The 21,739-nt window shown below is 36.1% G+C and overlaps 1 protein-coding gene across 4 annotated transcripts in view; it reads right to left on the reverse strand.

The window, feature by feature from the left end:
- The window catches only part of LOC113226530 (ribosome-binding protein 1), a 28,409-nt gene that overhangs the window by 5,486 nt on the left and 1,184 nt on the right, over positions 1 to 21,739 (reverse strand). For 2 of the 4 annotated variants that reach the window (XM_026459178.1, XM_026459179.1), the window contains exons 2-16: positions 21,341 to 21,562; positions 19,202 to 19,375; positions 16,978 to 17,157; positions 15,601 to 15,760; positions 14,994 to 15,206; positions 14,192 to 14,343; positions 13,998 to 14,110; positions 10,400 to 10,553; positions 9,054 to 9,134; positions 8,792 to 8,947; positions 4,062 to 4,274; positions 3,434 to 3,550; positions 2,032 to 2,172; positions 1,493 to 1,591; positions 313 to 627 (exon numbers count right to left, since the gene is read on the reverse strand). In XM_026459178.1, the coding sequence (XP_026314963.1) occupies positions 313 to 627; positions 1,493 to 1,591; positions 2,032 to 2,172; positions 3,434 to 3,550; positions 4,062 to 4,274; positions 8,792 to 8,947; positions 9,054 to 9,134; positions 10,400 to 10,553; positions 13,998 to 14,110; positions 14,192 to 14,343; positions 14,994 to 15,206; positions 15,601 to 15,760; positions 16,978 to 17,157; positions 19,202 to 19,375; positions 21,341 to 21,541 (2,469 nt within the window). In that variant the 5' untranslated portion in view covers positions 21,542 to 21,562. The remainder of the gene's footprint in view (positions 1 to 312; positions 628 to 1,492; positions 1,592 to 2,031; positions 2,173 to 3,433; positions 3,551 to 4,061; positions 4,275 to 8,791; positions 8,948 to 9,053; positions 9,135 to 10,399; positions 10,554 to 13,997; positions 14,111 to 14,191; positions 14,344 to 14,993; positions 15,207 to 15,600; positions 15,761 to 16,977; positions 17,158 to 19,201; positions 19,376 to 21,340; positions 21,563 to 21,739) is intronic. The other 2 variants (XM_026459181.1, XM_026459180.1) reach the window with 2 other exon arrangements.

Below are 21,739 nucleotides of genomic sequence, written 5' to 3' on the forward strand. Positions count from 1 at the left end.
GTGGCACTGCAACTATTATAGATAAGCGTGTAGCTTACCATCAGGCGCACGACTTGTTCGTCCCGTGGCAAAAGCTGTTATAAGTATATAAATATTACAGTTTTTGTTGGTGAAGCAACAGTTTCACATCTTTATCGTACTAAACTTCACGAGCTAGCAGTCGCATTGCAGTTGCGATGCTGTCGGAATGCAGTTAATGTGACTATAACCCTTATTATGTTTATCTTTCATCAATACTTCCTCCAGACATTGACAAAAAAGAGTTAAGCGTTTTACGAAGTAAGTTAATAAATTAGAAAATGCAAAACTCACCGTGTCATCAATAATAGTCTTGTATTTATCGACGAGTCCTTGTAAGTGTTCGTTTTGCGCGGAAAGCTCCTTCACCCTCGAATCCAGTACACCTTCGGCCTTTTCCACATGTTTCGTTACAGTTTTGCCTTGGACTTGTGTTTCTAACTGCTTTTTCTCCATGTCCCGTTTTTCTAATTCGCGCTTGAGGTTCTCGGCGAAGGTCTGCAACCATTCGTGGCCTGTGGGCGAATTGGGCGCAGCTGATGGCAATACGTTTCGTAAAACACTCGCCACTTCGTTGTAATGTGCTTCCTGTGATTTCGCTATCGACTCCTGCAGACAAAATATTCATGAGAAAACTTATATATCTGCAGTACAAAATAGTGAGTTTTGAGCAAAAAAATATTGTTTTCAAATGGCATAATTTTCAAATGGTTAGTTCGTTCAAAGTTAGTTCAAAGAACCCATATCGGGAAATCGTAAATACTCCAGAATGCCACTTGCCCATATCGGATTGTACCACCCAAAATCCCTATTTTATTGAATTTTATTTCCATTTTTCTATTTTTGGCAAAAAGAAAATAGTTTTCCATGCTTTTAGCAACAAAAAATTTGCTTAAATCGTGATTTTAAATTCACGGCTTATTTTCCCGCCATTTTTTTATTTCTTTGTTGGCAATTTTCGGGGTGTCAAATTTCAGAGTGGCAACAGAAAGGATATTATTTTGTTGAAATAGATTTAATTTCGGAAATTTAAGTGTATCTCGTAACATATTTATTGTTCACTGTGCATATATTCGGATAAGGTATATACCGTGGCTTTTAATTGAACCTACATCATCCCTTTCGCCATCCATAAAAAGGACATCTCTAATGTTCATAAAATAATATATAACCTTATAAACTGCGCTAAAGATTTCTCAAAGCACACACACTAAATATTATTGGATACATATTAATGGAATGTTCAATTTCGATAAACAATACTTTATCATAACGTTCTAAGATATTTTTTTATTATATCACACAGTTTTCTCATCTCATCTCTAAGTGGATTGTAGGTTTGCTGACGCATAATCCTTGGTGTGTAGTTGTTTAAAGCGCATATAATATATCAGATACAAAGCGAAGCCGGCCAAAGAGTGTCATCGCTCGTAATGTTAGTGACATTGATTCGGTATGTACAAAAGGGACTTACGGGCATATCTTGGGCCGGCATCGCGCTTGCCCTCGATTGGAGAACCTTTTCGGTCGACTTTAACGCCTCCATTACCTTCCAGTTTTTAGTTCGCAACTCCTACAGGGATGGTAAAGTTAGTTAAGAAATAAAAAGTTATTAGTAATCGAAACAAAATGTTAATCAAAATAGTTATAAAACTAAAATGTTAATCAATTATAACTCATAGAACCAGGGATAATAAGATGAAATTTCTACCAAATAAAATGACATTCCAAATACCAAAAAAAATAATTAACAATCCTCCTTAGCAGTAATAAACTTTTCTTTACCTTAACTCCGATATGAAATAAGAAAGTTGTCTTAAAGAACTTAGGTACATTTTAACCGAAACTTATCTGCATTAAATTAAAGGAGATCCTAACGCAATTGACATAAAGGTGATTTTTATTTAATGTTCAAATATGGTCCATTTGAAAGCACCGATCATTTGGACGCTGTTTCAGATCACCAGTCTGCGGTTTGAGAGAAAGTGGTGGAGAGAAAAGTGCAACCCTTACGTCGTTCTTTTTCTGAAAAAGGACGAGCTGCTCCTGTAATTGCTTGAGCTGGTCGCGTTGTTCAATGCAATTCCGCGCCTCGGAGGCCAACTCGCTGCGAAGCGCCTCCACCACACTTTCCACCTTCGCTATCTCCGTGGCCTATCGATAAAATTCATGTAGATTGGTTTGAATTACCATCATTAAACATAATCATTAATTTTAATTATTAATAAATTTAACGTGAGATAGTTGTGCAGTTTAAAGTGTCGTGACTTGTATATTTGAATGAAGTAGTTCATATATAGTAAAACACGATTAACTGTCCACGAGATTTTTGACGACAGACTGTCGTGATAATGGGAAGAGCTAGAACGACAAACGTCAGACGATAAATAAAACGACATGATAAAAATGTGACGACAGAATAGATTATCGTAGATTTAAACAATTCTGTCGTGTACACGACAAGGCGACTGCCGTGAACCGATAAATTTTTGTCGCGATCTCGTGGGAACAGCTAGACACGACAGTCGTTCAACGATAAAATAAACGTTAAAAAGTTTTCAAATTTAGCCGATGACATGTATATAATTTCAAATGTACAATAGAAAACAATAGAAAAGTAATATTTTAATGTTAAGAATGTGGAGGTAATTGAAAATAGCCCCGTGTAATGTAAACTGAAATAAAATCAGTAGTTATTTATTTATTACATTTAAAGTAAACATGCACATTACGAAGTAAGTTGAACAATTAAAATCCGCGACATGGCGAGTATGTTTCTAGAGCTTTAGTATGTGGAAAACTGTTAAAAATATTTTGATTTTCGAAAGAGTCGAGAATAGCTACCAAACTAATGGAAATTATAATTAGTGATTTAAACTACATATAAGCCGTGAAAAAGGAATTTTTGAAACCTCAAATGATGACGGTACTAGATTTCTATAATATCTGTGTCATTGTTATCAATAGAAATTAGTTTCTGCGACCGTCGCGTCTAGCCTGTTCCCATATCACGACTATTTGTCGTGACTGTGTCGTGGATGTTTATTTTATCGTTGAATGTCTGGCGTGTCTAGCTGTTCCCACTAGATCGTGACAATTTATCGGTTCACGGCAGCCATTGTTGTTTGCATGACATTCTGTCGTTTGAAGTTGCTATTATCTGTGGTCACATTATTATCACGACGTTTTATTTATCGTCAGACGACTGTAGCTCTAGCTCTTCCCATTGTCACGACAGTCAAACGTCATAGCGAAAAAACAAGTCGTCAACGATCGTCTATGTGAACAACTTCAATTAAATATACAAGCCACGACACTTCAAACTGCACGACTCTCTGTCGTCACGGCATAATGGGAACGCGCCCTAAATCTAAAGAAATCAGCAGATGGAAGAATGGTAAGTATTCCTTTATACCTTGTGTTGTTCATTGGTAGGGAGTCCATTTTGTGCTGGTTTCATTGCCTTCAGTTCTGCTAACTCCGCCTCACGTATGGCCACTTCGTCAGCTAGCCTGCCCAATTCTTTGTTCATCTGTCAAATACGTTACTTTGATATAGTCTATATTTTTATCATACCAAGTGGCAGGATGAACAAGTCGTGTACTTGGTGGCAAGCGATACGTCTGTCTATAACAATTTCAAAGCTACTCAGAGCATTAAATCTCAAAGACCTGAGGGGCACTGCCACTGCGCCCGTCACCCTGAGACACAAGTTAACAAATCCCAAGTGCTTGTAATTTCACCAGCACCCTTACCCCTGAAAACTGGAACGTAGTAATGCTCACATTACTGCTTGGCGGCATTTTTCTTTAGTCAGTTAGATACCGCACGCAATGGTTCAACATTTAAAAGTTTAAAGTGGTAAGAAAAGATGGGTAGTCATACAAATTTCAGGAATTAGGTCAGGAAGTTATTTTTAACTTTGTAGTGTGGCAAAAATAAGGCTCTGTGTGTTCCAAAGAACTAATTTAAAAAAGCGAACATTTCCGAACATTTGAGAAAAAATAATAAACCATGATTACAACACTTATGTAGAAACCTACCTCTTGCTTCTGTTTGTCGATATCTTCCTTGAGTGCCTCGACCTGAGTTTCAGCGGCCTGCGCACGCGCCGTTAGCCGTTGCACTTCAGCCTGCAGCTCGGATATGCCATTCAGTTGTTCTTGTGCTTGCCGTAGTTCTTGTTGCATCCGTTGTTCTGCTAGGCTTGAGTCGTGGAGACGGTTTTTCAGCTCGTTGCATGTGTGATTCGCGTCCTGATGTAACAAAATAATTCCAGATTTTTAGAAACATATAGCTCTTAAAAAGTTTCAACCTAAAAAAACTGCCAGCTTTAGAACTATTGCTGTTCTGTTTTAAGTAATAAAAAATGAAAGGATTGCTTAAATCTTTTTTTACTGTGGTGGATAAATATTTTACCACGAAGAATGATAGAGTCTCACACACATATTTTTGAATAAAAAATTACAGTGAATTCATAACAAAATAAAAAATAATTTATTAATCACTTGTACCACTCAAAATTATCGTTCGGACCTTTGACTTACAAATAAATGGACGTCGGGTCCGCGCTAAAAAGTGTCCGAACTTACAGGGTGTTAAAATCGTATACAGAGCGTCAATCACGTTTTAGTCTTCGTTTGTTCAACTGACAGCGCGCTTGTCAATGATGCCGTATTGTGTAGTAAAACCTTGTAAAAATTACTCAACTAAAGTGAAAAAACAGGATGGTATATCATATTTTCAGTAAGTACTACATTGTGTTACCATAGTTATCATTTAAAAGTGTTATTTTATGCACTAGTATATATAGTATTTAATTTATATTTAAATTAATCGTAAATATAAATTACAAAAGCAATCAAAATAATCAAATAGCTACTGTCTCTTTCCGACTCATTGCTTGCGTAAAAGACTGAACGAGACCCATCACGTCAATTTCAATTGTTTGAAACACAACGCAACGCGTTTGAAATATTTAGAACAAACATTTCATAGAGTCGCTTTGATGCTAATGTTATTATTAAAATATTTTTTACTACATGTTAGTAATACTTTCAAATATTGTTGTACTCTTTCTACAGCTCGGGGTTATGAATCAGAAGACCGAAAATACATTTGCCCGAAATAACGTTTGCATGAATTTCCATAATCCCGAAAGTATTTTTTTAGGTTTTTCGGGAGAAATATGTGTATGGCCTACATTATTTCTTTCGTGAGTTTGGGTGTAATTTGTGGTTGTTTATATGTGTGTCCATGGCATCCGCAACACAGGGTTTCCCTAATGCGGGGCAATGTTGAGTGTGTGCGTTATTATAATTTTTATTACTAATTAGTACCTAAGTGTTTGTTTTGGAAAGCGTTTCTCTTGCGCAATCAATATCGTGCATTTTAATTTTGTAATTATCTCACAACGGCAAATACCCTACTACCACCATAGCCGTACTTTTTCATGCACAAGAAACATTTGCAAGAACTATGAGCAGTACGACTACGACTGTGGACGGAATCCACTGTCGTCAGTGATAAACCGTAATAATTATATTGCATCAATGTAAGCACTATGGCATATAGAAAAGTGGTGACGTTTTTGAGCGCAGCATAATTTCAATACTTTGCACGAACAGGTTAAGAAAATGGTAAGAAAAGAAAGGAAACCAGAGCTGATGCAAGCTTGATAAAAGACCATAATATTAAAGCTTTGGTATGTGATTACATCAATGAGTGAACTGTGCATAGAAAGGAGAGAATACAGGAATTTATCCAGGAAACATAGATTGAACTTAAGAAGAAAGTGACAAGTATTAATAGAGAATATCTTACACCGCCAAAATGCATTAATTGCAAAAAGATTTTTAATGCATTAATGCATTAAAAATCAAAAGTTGGATGAATGACAAAATATACCAACTTAAGAAACAAAAAAGGTAATTGAAGCAGACTGACAGTGAAAATTAAATAGGATTTTTTTTAAAGTTTAAGCAATTTGTAGCTTTCACATACAAAAAATGCATAATAATACATATAATACAACCTTGATGGCCTAACGGTTTGCATTGTGGGCACTGGATGAGAAGTTCCCGGGTTCGATACCGGTAGGATCAATTTAACAAATTAATTTTTCTAAATGGTTCTGGTCTTGGTATTCTAAGACAATCACCTGGTCTGAAACTAGGGAACTCTCTGTACATACTCCCCATGAGTATCAGAGCAACAGAATCCCAGAGCAGAACCAATTTACAAAAGTTCATTTCCCAAATTGGTTCTACTGGGTATCGAACCTGGGATCAAGAACGATGGAATTTATTCCGGGGCATAACTCAGAACACCCAGGCCAAAACAACTTTCGAAAAGTTCACATTTAGTTTTATAGTTGATTGAGCTGATTTTTTACGGTTTTTAAAAAAAATCTCGAATAACACGAGAAATCGGGGTACGAGAATTCTCGAAACTCAAGAAAAAAAAAGTCAGACACCCTAGCTCGTAATAAATGGCATTGTATAAAATTCAACATTTACGTATAAAATTTATTTATAAACAATAAAGGCTACTCCATTAAACTGGGTTCAAGTAGTTTTCACTAGAAGCTACATACGGGGCATTTTGGTAAGTTTCCAGTAGAAGCTGAATATGGTGTTTTTTTGCACCTTTCAATTGTTGCACGCAAAATTAGGCAGTACTGCAATGACATTACAATTTAAATGCAACGTTTTAGCTTTTTCATAATCTTTTACATGTCACTACGTTTAAATAGGCTGACTTGGGACATTTTTTTCGTGGTTTTTGTATTAGACCCGTCGTCCATTTATTTGTAAGTCAATGGTTCGGACATATAAATGACAATGTGTATGCTTCAAATGGTAGGCATCTGAGCTATCGGGATTATTTAAAAAATTGGTCAAAGCGTCTTAAGCAGGTCTTAAAAATATCCATTTATTCTTTTTTAACTTATTCATTGCGAGTCCACTATTATATGTTTTTGAAATATCTGACAAAGTTGGCTAAAAGACTATGTACCCAGCTGTTAAACACTATTTTTATGTCACTTCATGACGAGGTCGACATGTCCACGTCATAGAGAACCGCCCGTTTCTGTTTCATTTGTCTTGCGTCTCTGAAGAATTGCTATTTGTATTTTTGGTATATTCATCACTGATTTTGGCTATTCTTTACGGACATTCTCTCGAGTGTCGACGAATTGCGTAACGATTTGGTTTCTGACGTATTTTGCTACAGCCCGATTATTAGCTACAGTGGACACTGTCAAATCACGACAGTGCACGTTTCGTTGAACGCAGTATCGTTTACCTGTTGTACCGAAGGGGTTTATTTTTATAATTGTAGAATTATACTTTTCAGTAATTTTTATTGAAAATGAAAAGATTTCAATTAATGGATCTTTTCTTTACAATTTTAGAATTTTTTTGATAGAAGTTGTGCTTCGGTACGCAATTTAGGCAAAAATTGAACACCTCTTTTCCAGTTTAATAGTGGCAATCTTTATTGCTTAACTTGTGGCTGTATATGTATGAACTTCAGTAAATCCTAAGATTTTCCAGTAAAACCTAAGAGTTAAACCAACTCTCAATGGTAAAACTCCGAACATTTCAGTGGTCATCGTTCATTTCATTTCGAACTTTTACCACCGTTCACTTGGTAAATATAAAAAGCACGGTAAATGTTGAAAAAGGGTAAGGGTAAACCTGAAAACAAGTTCGGGAACACGGACAAATCGCTTCTACTCTTTCATATACTAACCTAACCTACTGAATAGGGGGCGCAATCAAGATTTGATCTACGTAAAATATGTTTGTTTTCGTTCAAGAAGTATTTTAACGGTGTTCTGAAAAGACTAGTTAGTAAAAATTTATAAATAAATATAGCAAAGGAAAATAATTTGTAAAAATAGGTATATGATACATAAAAATAGGACTTTGATTGATAGTTAATTGAAATAAAGTATTAAAAAGTACTCATTGTTTTATTCCCAAAACCAACGTTACGTTAACGTTACCAGCCATCAATAGTAAAACCTAGCATGTACCAAAATGTAAAAGCCCGAAAACATCGTCTCTCTTTTATAAATTCTTACATTTAACTGATGTCAGTAACTCCTAAGATTTACTGATAAAACCTAAGATTAACCAATACACGGGCTTTTGCAGTAACATAATTATATACCAAATTGTTAAGCCCATACATCGAGTATATAACCAGAAATAGAGAAATACGGGCTATTCATCCCTGCCAACTCATCAAGCAAATGATCCTCATATCACTTTTAAATATCAACTCTCGTTTGCACTGAAATCACAAATTAGAAAGCTGAAATAGTATCACACACACCTCAGTTGGTGGCGACCTGTGTATACGTCTCCGTATATTCCAAAAATATTCTGTATTTATTGTAATAAAGATAACATTACTAACTATGGGAGGCTGTTCCATTCGGTGGTGTGGGAAAAACTGCAAAACGTCTAATAACAAAATAAACGGTATCACATTTCATCGGTAATTAAATATTAATTAAATAATTTTCCAATCTTCGTCCATTATAGCAAGGCACAAGTGAAACTGGTCGATTTGAAGTAAAACAATGGACGACACCCGTCAATTGTTTCGAATTCGATCGGAGCGCAGTTGTCACCGTAATGATCAATCGGAGCGTAGTTGTCACCGCAATGATTCGGCAGAATAGTTTTCAAAGAAATTAAATGACATTTCGTCTCTATTTCTGGTTACATATTCGATGAGACCATATCAGAAAACTCACCTGCAGCTGCTGCATGAGTTCTGCGGCGTGTTGCTGCGCGAGGATTACGCTGTCTCTAGCAGCGCTAGCTTCGCAGCGCGCTTGTCCTGCCTCCAATACTCGTGCCTGTATTTCGGCTTGCAACGCCCCTAGCTGCGATACCAGTGTTGCTTCACTCTGTCAACAAATATTGGTCTGCAGACTTATGAAATTCATGACCGACTTGGTTGGTGTATCTCATAACGCAACCTTGTCTTTGACGTCATTTTTTTTAGCGACTCACCTCAGACAGTCTTTGAATATGCATTTCCATTTGCACTCTCTGAGACTGCGCTTCTCCCTCCGCGGCAAGTTTAGATTGAAGCTGAAACAAATTAATCTTAGTTATAATCATCATTCAGCCATACGACGCCCACTGCTGGGCATAGGCCTCCCCCAACGATCTCCACGACGATCGGTCCTGCGCTGCCCGCATCCATCGGCTTCCCGCGACCTCCACCAGATCGTCGGTCCACCTGGTGGGGGGCCTACCCACTGAGCGTCGTCCGGTGCGCGGTCGCCATTGAAGAACCTTTCCGCCCCAACGGCCATCGGTTCTCCTAGCTATGTGCCCCGCCCACTGCCACTTCAGCTGAGCAATTCTTCGAGCTATGTCGGTTACCTTAGTTCTCCTACGGATTTCCTCATTTCTGATTCTATCACGCAGGGATATACCGAGCATCGCTCTCTCCATTGCCCGCTGAGTGACCTTGAGCCTTCTTATGAGGCCTATAGTGAGGGACCACGTTTCTGATCCATATGTGATCACTGGCAACACACACTGGTCAAAGACTTTCGTCTTGAGACATTGAGGTAATTTGGACGCAAAGATTTTTTGGAGTTTCCCGAACGCTGCCCATCCGAGCTGGATTCGACGGGAGATCTCTTTCTCAAAGTTGGACTTACCTAACTGGACTGTCTGCCCCAGGTATACGTAATGGTCAACAACTTCGAGTGTAATGCTCCCAATTTTAACTGCTTCGAGTGTAATGCTCCCAATTTTAACTTAGTTATAAAACACAATCGTAAATATTTTTTTTAATTATCCTGGTTATAAGGCGACACGCCTGTCCATAGCAGTTGTAGAGCCACTCAGAGCTTTAAATCGCAAACATCTGAGGGGCACTGACAGTGCACCCGTTACCCTGAGACATAAGTCGACAAGTCCCCTTCAAAGCCGGAACGCAGTAATGCTCACATTATAACTTGGTTGGTACTTCCCCGGACGAACTCTTTCACAAGGAGTTCTACAACTATGAGCAAAGCTGAACATGTATTGACCTCCGTGGTCGAGCGACTTGCACATGGGTTTTCATGGTCTCGCCATCACTGAGATCCCGAGTTCGATCCCCCGGCCGGGTCAATGTTGAAAACTAACTTTTCTGTACTGTCCTGGGTCTGGGTGTTCATGGTACTGCCGTTTTTCAGATTTCCATTAAATAGTGCTTTAATTACTTACTTTGGAATCAGACCAGAGTATGTGATGTTGTCAAATATATATTATTTGTATGAAATATTTGTTGTTGCAATTTCAATTGCATTTATTTCAATGTCAATTTTTTGTGGAGAAATAAGCTTAACGACGATTACCATCATCTTGTCCTGCGCGAGCGCATGATTGTCGTCGAGCAAGCGCTGAATGCGCGCTTGCTGCGTGTGCAGCTCGGCGCGCGCCGCGGCCGCCGCCTGCTCCGCCGCACGCGCCGCCGCCGCCGCGCGCCCACGCTCGGCGTTCAAGGTCGCTCTGCGGACATACGCCCAACACTTGTAACACCTATTCTGCCCTCCCTCAGATAAAACCAATCTAACGCATTTGCATTTCAGTAACTTTCGAGATATTGGCACCTAAAGTACTTTTTGCTAGTAAAACGAGTGAAAAATGTCAATTACCCTGATTTTGCTTAAGAATAAGCAAACTAATGAAAGATATTAAAACCATTTTTCGATATAGGGGTGTTGTAAATTCCGTTTTTTGATCCCAGATATGTTACTAACTGTACTATACAACACGCTAAAAATGTCGATTACGTTATATTATTATGATAAGGAGGGCAGTACTGATTATTACATTATACTAACATTTTTAACTGGCAAACAGTACTATCACGTACTTTATTAAGGCGAAATGGTATCGTGGTTGCGTAGGCTTTGAAGCGTGTGAGATAGATGCGGAGAAATTCATTGCACGATATTCAAAAAATTGACTTTTAGAAATATAATACACTCTCTAACTGTAATAGTACATTGTGTATTAGGGCGGTAAATAAGAAATTGCTAACGAGAGTTTGTTAGAAGCTCGAAGCCGAAGGCTAGTTGTTTTTACCGCCCGTACTACATGCAATGTTTTTATCACATTTGTGAGGTAATAGATACAACGATAATTTATTTCTTGTGTGAATAAATTCGCTTAACACATTTACGGATTTTGCAAATGATGGGTTTTTTTTTTTTTTTTTTCTTTAAACTGATTGCCAGCTATTCTTCCCTATACATTCAGTCAAAAAAGTATCGTAAGTCAATGCGGTAATGGATTTGTTTAAGGTTCCAAATTCAATTTTTTTGTTATTGTTTGTTGTTTATTGGCACAACTGTTTTCCATTTTTGCGCGGAGTTTGAGTTGCGTCTGTTATTTAATTAAAGTGCTGTTTTTAGATAAATCATATCTAGTGTGTATCAACTGAAGTTAACATCGCAAAAGTGAAGGAAATAGTCACTGAAAATCCGCATTCAAGTTTGAGAGAGACAGCCGTTCAACTTTCTGTGTCTCACGAGTTGATCCGTACCATTTTAAATAATCACTTGGGTATGAAACATGTTGCCGCTCGGCTAGTCCCAAAAGACCTGAATTTTCTCCAAAAACTCAATCGCATAAGTCGCTGAGGACAAGCTAAAACAAGTCAATTCCGACCCAAATTTATGAAACGCATTGTTACTGGTGACAAGACGTGGGTTTACGAGTTTGACATGCAAGTTAGTCAACAAGCTTCGGAGTGGCGCCTTCCAACTGAACCGAAACCGAAAAAACCACGTCAAAGTCGATCAAAAGTCTAAGTCATGTTGACCGTTTTCTTTGACTATCGCGGTGTTGTGCACTCGGAATTCTTGCTGGAAGGTCAAATGGTAAATAAAGAATATTATTTGCGCATTATGCGGCGTTTAAGAGAGCAAATTCGACGAAAAAGGCCATCATTGTGAACGAATTTTTGACCAAAAACTCAACAAATACCATCGAGCAACCACCTTATTCACTAGATATGGCTCCAGCCGACTTCTTTCTTTTTCCTAAACTCAAATTACCACTTCGTGGCACACGTGTTTATTCAGTAGAAGACATAAAGGAGAATTCGCGGCGAGAACTGAACTCAATTCCGGAAAAAGCGTTTAAAAAATGTTTTGATGATTAGACTTTTCGTTGGCGTAAGTGTATCGTTTCTGAAGGAGCATACTTTAAAGGCGATAAAATAAATTTGGGTGAATAACTAACATTTTGTGTATTATTATTTTTTTCCTGCACTTTCTTGACAGAGTAGTATAAAATACTAGACACAACTAGAAATAAAATGTTATAAAAGGCACAGACGCATGCAGCCACATTGTATTAGATATAAAATAAATAATTTCTAAGTTCTAAAAATACTGCTGAATGTGAATTCACAAAATAAATTCAGTGAAATAAAATTGCAAATGTTTAGTTTTTTATACTTCAACTTGATGCGAAATATACGTTCAGATTTTTCAAACATGAAAACTTTTTGCTTAGTCTTGACGTAAATATCCATAGGGCGATAATGTAATGAAAAAACCCGTTTGACTAATTTTGGACATTACGATCGACTTTGCCTGCATGTCTGCAAGTGTGATGAAAAATAAGCTTAAAGTCCCCTAAGTATATATTACGGATCGCGCGGGAGGGAAAATTTCATTGAAATATCTCCAATAACAATTAAATGAAACGAAATTTTTCATAGATCGTAAAACGTAGATCTACGTAGAATAGATTTTAACGTCGTAAAAAAATAAAATTTTGGGGAACTTATGATTTATTTTTTTATGTGCGAAGTTTATTACAGTCAATTGTGTTTTGAACCCTATTGTTCACTACCGGTGTCTTATGTTTTAACTATCAATAAAAAATAATAATTTGAATTAGTATTTTTTAACGTCGAAAAACCGATTTACCGTGTGGCAGAAATACGTCAAAACGTCCATTTTAGGTCGCACTTCACCTGTATATTGGAACGAACACACTTCTACTTTGAATATTGTACAACACAGCTGTTAATTAAATGTTTTCAATTTGATACAGGGCGAACAATTTTTGGTAGATTACAGATTACATGACAACTAACATAGTATTCTCCAAAATTACGTTATATTTTATCTAAAAAATTGCGTTATATATGTATGTATGTCATTCGTATACGATTTTAATTCTTGCGCAAAAATCGCCGATAATAAATAAATAAAATGTCGAAAATCGTAGAAAAACGCCTTGACTTTTGGCATGCAAAAACGATAGTCGTACTTGTAATATATCTATGATGGTGTTTCGTATCATCGTTAAGTCTTATTTTATTTAATTTTAATAAATTATTAATTTTCTTATTATCGTAATATTTTTTGTTACAAGAAACGAAACTAATACAACATAAATGACGAAGATATATGGCCGCTTCTAAAAAAATAATTAAATTTCAATAAAATCAAAACTTGCAATAATAGGTATTGAAGTTTCAACGATATGTGAACAGGGTAAAGTGTAAATTATATTAAGTTCAAAATTTGTTATTTGTTTTAAAAATTATAAAGTACGATTAATCATTATCAAGATTTCATTTTGTATCAAATTTTCTTCCGCGCGAATGACATACATGTAACGAAATTTTCAAGACAATAAATGTGCGACATTAGTAGATATCGACTTACAAAAAACTTTTCAAGTTAGTATGTTGCAATCCTGTTTCCATACAAAAGTTTTTGCATTCACGTGTTCAGTCCCTTTTTTGCTACTTAAATATACTCAATATAAAAAACAATAAAACTAAGGCCAAACTTTTTCAGGCAAATTATTTTTGCATAAAAAATCAAAAATATTTATTTATATTTATTACGACATCACTGTGTTAGTACAAAAGACAACGATTGAATTATTGTATGAAATCAAAATTACACAGGACATTAAACATACCTAAGTTCCTTCAGCTTAGCGTGCAAAGCTTGAGATGCTTCTATTTCGTCAGCAAGGGCCTTCTCCTTGTCAGCGAGTTGCTTCTTCAATTTCTGCATAGGATCGTTGGGACCCTGTGTATAGAGCATAGAATGTCGCTCGGTATTTATGAGAAAAATCTAGTTTCAAAATTTTTCTAAACGCTTGGTACACACCTCAGTCCACTCGGAGTGCTGCGGCAGTGGGTCGTGGTGGCGGTTAAGTAACGCGTCGGTGAGAATTTGTATCTCGGTCCGTGACAGCGGCGCCTCGCGTACCAGACGCACTAATTCACCCACATTCACACCTCCAGTGGCGCCTTCACCGGCTGCAATATTTTAGAGCGGTTACAAACGGCGATTTTTAGCAGCGATGCAAACGCAATGCAAACGCGATGCAAACGCAATGCAAACGCGATGTAAACGCGATACAAACCCAATACAAACGCGATGCAGACGCGTATAGAGACTTCTTGTATATAATTAACGTATTCTTGTATATAAGTAACGTACACACTCAACATAGCCCCGCACTAGGGAAACCCACACAAAGACAACCACAAATTACACTAAAACTCACGAGATAAATAAATGTAGGCCATACAAATATTTCTCCCGGCCCGGGAATCGAACCTGGGACCTCTGTGTGGCAGTCCGGCATGGTAACCGTTCGGCCAAGGAGGCAGTTTATTCAACATAAGCGACTGTATCGATGCAGTCGCCGCGTGAAACCACTCTTAGTATTATCAATCTCTAGAATACTTGACACATTTTTTAAAATAAAAGATATTAGGAAATTAAACTATTTTTCCGGATTTAAATCGCGTATATTGGTTTTTTGGGACCTGAAAAGGGCCCGAAACGTTGGTTTGTTTGAAAACAAAATACGCGATTTATATCCGGAAAAATAGTATCATTTCCTATGTGTAACAATCGCGAAAACCTAACAACCTAGAAAGACAAAAAAATATATACTCGCCCATAAGAGAAAGCACATTTGGTTCTGGCTTTTTCTTCTTGTTCTTTCCACCAGGTGGCGAAGCAGTATTAGCACTGGTCGCGGAAGCCACCTGCTTAAGAAGCTTTTCAGTCGTCAGCTCGCTTGGCTGCGGTGCGTTCAGTGGAGGTACTATCTCCTCACGCGGGGCGTCCACAGCATCTTCGTTAGATGGCTTCTTTTCTATTTTTTTAGCTGTGAAATAATATTGTACAGTAAATAAATTAGTCATCTATAGAAAGAAGAAATAAAACGGCTAGAAAAATACAATCTTACTTTCAAAAACTGATTGTTAAATCCTTTTCTGCATAAACCATTAGAGTTTGTGAAGGATTCTAGAAATATTCTAGTAAAAGTAAAAAATTTCTGCCTCCAAGCAGTAATGTCACCATTACTGTGTTCCGGTTTTGAAGGGTAAGGGTGCTGGTGAAATTACAGGCACATGGGAATTGTCAACTTATGTCTCAGGGTGACGGGCGGAGTGGCAATGCCCCTCAGATCTTTGCGATTTAAAGCTCTGAGTGCCACTGCAACCGTTATGGACAGGCGTCACTTGATATTATAAAATTAAAAATATATATAAAAATACCTTTACGTTGCTCCTTTGGAGCCTCGCCGCTGTTGTGTCGTTCGCGAGGTACCTCCTCCTTGGCAGCTTCCGCAGGCTTAGCTGCAGCCTTACCGCCCTTAGGTTGCTTCACAGCTTTAGCATCTTTCTTCTCAATAATTTCTTCCTTTTTTTCCGTTGCCTAATTGTAAACATTTCTTTACATTACACTATTATTGAAATTAAGGTTATCAACACCAAAAGATAATTTTTTAATTCATTCAGGTTATCACTGTCTGAGGTAAATATAAAAAATGTAACAAGACATTGACCAACATAATTGTTTTATGGTCACAATGCATGCTCATCCATTACTTCAGATAAAAAAAACATGCTTTAAGTTCAACAGTAGACTTGAGATTGAGAATGATTTTAGAAAGTGAAGTAGAACTTGGCGGTAATAATGATATTCATGCATGATTTCATGACAGTAAATAATTTAATGATTACGGAAGGAACATATACATGTAAATATAACATAACAACGTAAAAAAAAATATACTGCCACCTACACAACACTACCTACCCAACACTACCTACCCAATTACAATACAAGGCAAATGTAACCGCATAAAAGAAGTAAACTCTGTCAAACAATATTAGACCAACACCAAACAATAAAACATACAAGACAAATTGACATAAGTATATGGGTGCTAATTTGTGACATTGTGTGGGTGCAATTCTAAGTTCATCATAAATCATCCCATATAATAAATTTGCGAAGTAAAAATGTCTACGGCAACCAAATCAAGGGACCAATAAAAAAGGTTACGAGAGCCTTTGGGGTTTACTACACTAACGATTTATGATAAAAATGTCGCTGAAAAGGCAAGTCTGTGGCATAGTAATAAAAACTCCGCGTTATCTAAATGAAATATCTTGAATATCTAGTTGAAGATTGCAAATCTAATGGGACATTTACGATGAACACATGAATTTTTGCCACGTAAGTTATAACATTTAGTAATCTGTGTTAGCTAAGTTTGCACGGCACCTAAGACGAGTGTGACTTTCACTTTACGTTTTAATTGTTTAATAGTACAATTTTATGTATGTCAATTTGTGCTATGGAAAAATTACACTCGCCTTCTATTAGTCTTGAAAGTTAATTGCTGACCCTTATCTATAAACCACAAAAAAAAATATTCTCAAATAATACTTATAATTGCAGACGTGGTTTACGAAAAAAGACGTTAGGTTTCAGAATACATAACATTATACTAGATTTTTCCGCTCAATACAATACTATTGTTTAGTATATTTTAAACCTCATTTGGAATTAGTTGTGTTTTGATAATTTAGAAAAATTAGGTCAACAACTAATTTTGTAGACCAGGAACGAGCGCCGCGACTCACTTTTTCGGCTGCGAGGGTGGAATGTTGCAACTCGAACTCGTCCTTCGGGTGCATCTCCTCAAAGTGGTTGGAGATAACATTCTCGGGCGTGGAGACCGCGCTTGGATCGCTTACGCAGCTCGGATCCTCTTTGTTTAACAGTATCGGCTTTACTTTAGGATCCTTGCCGCGTTTGCGGATCTGCAGAGAGATGCCTTGTGTACTAACCATAACCTTACTGACACTTTATTTCATGTTGTAGGCGGACCGTAGTACCAGTCAAAACACGATGTGCCCACTGTCGACCCCGAAGTATAAGCGAAAACTCAGGGCTCCCATTACAACGTTATCTAGAAAGTTATATATTTGCTCATGGCGGTATAATAGTAGCCCCCAGCGTCATTTATATAACAAGAATTAAAAACTACAGAAGACAGTATCAACCAATTTGTAATATATTAGGAGAAAAACAAATTAACACCACCAGAACTTTTTACTTAAATTACATATAGATATTGTGGAATATTATAAATTACAACGAATTTTAAATATTAATCTGATATATTTATTCAATTAAACTTTTATATAAGTAAAGAAAATAATGTAATATTTCGAAACAATGCAATGGAAAGATTTCAATGTAATCATGCATGACCAATTATATCATTAATAATATTTTTGTTTCTTGTATACCTTTTCCCATACCAGTAATAATGTGTGCATTAAATTGAACGTCCATAAAAATAAAAGGAAACATGCTATTATGCAGTAGCAGTGGAAGTTTTCCAATAATAAATAAATATATAATAGGCGACTGTTATTCAATTACGAATCTCGATACCTTCACGTAACATAAATATATAATTCCCCCAACTCAAAAACAGTTTTATAAAATCACAAAATACGTTATAATAAAATTAGCTTCTCTGCTACATAATTGATGATTTTAGAGTCTCTGTAATGCAAGCGTGATTGGCGAATGCAGAAAAGTATAATATTCAAGTATAAATAGGTAAAACAACCAAAAATGTTTTGGACGTAAAAGCGATATGACGCGAAAGACGTACCTATATTTTTTATGGTGTAATTACACCAACTACTACGTATGTACATAAAAACTCTTCGTTATTTTTGCACGTTCATTCAATCTGTTCGTAATACATACATACATAAGTATAATGGGTACATGAACTTCGATAAATAAAATTAAACACAAATTTTCATTACATAAAGTTATATAACATTTAGAAAGTTCAAATTCAAAATAATCTTTATTTCATAGGTAAGCATTATTACACTTGAAATCGTCACAATGGTTAAACTCTACCACTCATTCGTAAGGCAGATTACCCTGAGAAGAATGAGCAAGAAACTCTAGGGGTTGCTCTTTGTAAATAACATTTACAATACTTTTTTTTATTTGAAACATCAGAGATCGAGATTACCTCCATGAGCTAAACGGGTTGTTATCGTCAGTCATTGGAGCTTGCAACAACATATGATAGGGCAACAATAAGAGCGTGTGGTGTATCACGCGGTGTACACGATAGAGGTCGTACTTCATTGGTTTACGACATTGTCAAGGTGAAAACCAATTAACATGGACATACAGATCCGACAACTCTGGAAGCGCAACAAGAATACAGCTATTTAAGTATAGGGCCCTGAACTTCTGAGGCTCCATAATACAAACAAATATTTTATTTAAAGAAAAGTTAAATGATTGAGATGTATAAATTATGGAATTTGAAGGGCTCTTGTGTATTGAGCTAATAATTCTGCCGCCGGGCCTGTTGGCATCCATTGGTAATGGGCATACATATCTTCCAATTGTCGTTGCATTGATGAGTCAGACTAAGTAATACGATGTCGGGGCATACAGACTTGTTCATACAAGGACATTTGTTATTTAATTTGTTATGTTACTTTTGAAAGAACGTTAAATCTTAAACCAGAAAATAACTCACCTCTAAACCAAAAATATAAATCTGATATTTTATAACATAAGTAAACTATCTCATAAAAATAAAAAAGTATCATTCTGGGGCAAAATGTAGTAAGAAATATTATCTGTTGCCGACAAATAAAGAATATAATTTCTCAAAACTGCTATAACAAGTTCCAGTTTTCTAGAATGCCAAAATCAAACAGGTTAAACATGAATTAGCTTTGACTTTGGTTGTAAAATAGCTTCTTGATAATGACCGTGTGTTCATGGGTAATATGCAAAAAAATATAATCCTACCTTGACGTTAGGCGGGGTGTCGGGCACATCTACGACGATCGGTGGACTGAACTCCACGTGCGGTTTGGTAGCGGGAGCAGGGTCTTCATCCACACCGCTCTCGGCGAGTGCCTCGCTCTCCACCTCGCCAGTGCCAGTTGTTATAGTGGCCTCTCGTTTCTCCTTCTTTGCCAACTGCAAACATGGAATTCGTGTCTATTGTATTGTTTAAAACAATAATGGAACAGTTCATATATAATATATGAAGTATATATATATATATAACTCCTGCTGCTCCTCTGATGAAAATTCCCAAACAGACATAAGATTGCAGTACTAATTAATATGTTTTAATTTCTTCTAATTTCTATTATTAATTATTAATAAATTGAACTTAATAAAAATTCATTCAAGAAAATAATTTGTAAAACGTAATGTAACATAATTGGAATGTTTTCTTTATAAAATTAAAAATAAGGTATTTAATTAATATTTTTTGTAACTATACTGAAAAAATAAGGTGCTTTGCATTAATATTAGACATAACTGGTTGACGACTGTACCACCTCAGTCAACTGTGACCATGGGACCTGCGAAGGGCCCGAAACGTCGGTTTGCTTGACAAAACAAATATACGCGATTTAATCCGGAAAAATAGTTTCATTCCCTATGTGTAACAATTGCGAAAACCTAAGAACTCGACAGTTCATATCAAGTTGTTTGTAACGCTAAGTAGCTGTTCACTTTATGATCTCTGATATTTACCAGGACTCAACAACACTGTTGTATTTACAGAGCGTATAAGAGATGTGTAGTTGTCAGGGTCGTAACAAGTCGAGTTCAATGACCTCTACCTATCAATGAAAGATAACATATACTTGGATAAAACAAAATAGTGATTTTACTGTATAATAACTAATTATATCAATCAAAATAATTTAAAATACACATTCTGATCTATCTAAAGATTAGAACACTTACTAAGAAGATATATTGATTTAATTTAGAGATTAAAATAAAAAACAATTAAGGAGACGAGGTACCTACTATGTTACTTAGATACCTAGGTGACACAGACAATGTCATAAAGGCACTCAGCGGACAAAGAGTAAAGTATAAATAAAAGCTGCTTTTTAGTCACACACAGAAAATAATATATGTATATAGGTACCTTTGCCTTCTACATAAAGCAAGAGACTTGATAGCATTCAAGCTGTGTCAACAGATTTGAACTAACTATATGATTTACTTACCTAAACATCAGATATGGAAAATAATCTAAACTGTCTGTTAGTACAACTCTATGCCAACAATGGCTATTTGCATTTTTATGATGCTTTAAATTGTATTTACAATAAGAAAAGTTTCCTTAATATGACATATCTCTATTACGACATTTTATAAACCATAAAGTACCATATATTGTTTGTATATAGAGTTAAATAAATTGCAAAATCATGAAATACCTTATAACCATTCAAGTGTCTAGTGTACATAACATTGAGATAAATTCACCATACCATTTTCAACATTCTTATGAGATATATGTTGATAAAAGATAGCAAAATTATACTACACACAAGATTGTAGTAGACTTCAATTACAATTACTGGCACAAATTCTGCATCTTATGTTGGTTGTTAATTTGGTCACATTGATTATGAAGGGTAGATAAGTTGTATTGTTTAAGATTATTTAGGGCATGTTATAGCACTAATTATACCACTGAATTAATTTATAAATTCACTTGTTTAATTTCTACGTGAACAAATCAAGGAATATAATTTTCTCAAAAAGTCCTTGTGCATTAGAATGGATGATCAAAATTTTAGAATAAAAAGAGTTGTTGTTGATCTCATTCATAGGAAACCGTTATCAGACTATGGCTTATCTGTTTGAAATTCTCTATATGGAGTGTTACATAGATAAGCCTAACTATATACTGGTGTTAAGGCTGGCTGGCTGTAAGTTTTGTATTAAAAATATCTATTAAAAAGAAAAGACTTTGGTGACCAATATTGTTGAAATTGAACACTTCTAAACATTTCAAATGTAGCTATGAACTGATAAGAGCTGGCTGTACCCACATACTTAATTCCTCAGTAACAAGTGTAAATTTCTTCTTATTTTAGAGATAAACAGGGAAAGAAGCACACTTACCTTCTTATTCGCTTTCTTCTCTTTTTTCTTCGGCTTGTTCCTGTTTTCAGCTAAAGCAAGAAGTTCAGTGGTGGCTCTTCGCTGCTGAGCAATTGCTTCCTCATAACTGGTGCCAGATGCAGAAAATAGTCCCATCAGCAGTACGACAGCAACTCCAGCTACACCTACCCCGCATAGCACTAGCAATGCCTGCAGCTCCATTGGATCTGCTGCACGCTATCCCTGTTTCAATTCAAAACCTTATTGTGTGCAACATGATCTAAAATGAAACTAAGTTTAGGTATTGAGACTTATTCTCAAATAACATTTTCCTGCAGACAGCATTATGATAATATTAAGCAATATTTCATTTAAAGACTCAAACCATCATAAAGTTGAGCAAAATTAAAATAATAAGTA

Source organism: Hyposmocoma kahamanoa, unplaced genomic scaffold (assembly GCF_003589595.1).
Source record: "Hyposmocoma kahamanoa isolate Upper Pololo Valley unplaced genomic scaffold, ASM358959v1 192, whole genome shotgun sequence".
NCBI classification, from domain to species: domain Eukaryota; kingdom Metazoa; phylum Arthropoda; class Insecta; order Lepidoptera; family Cosmopterigidae; genus Hyposmocoma; species Hyposmocoma kahamanoa.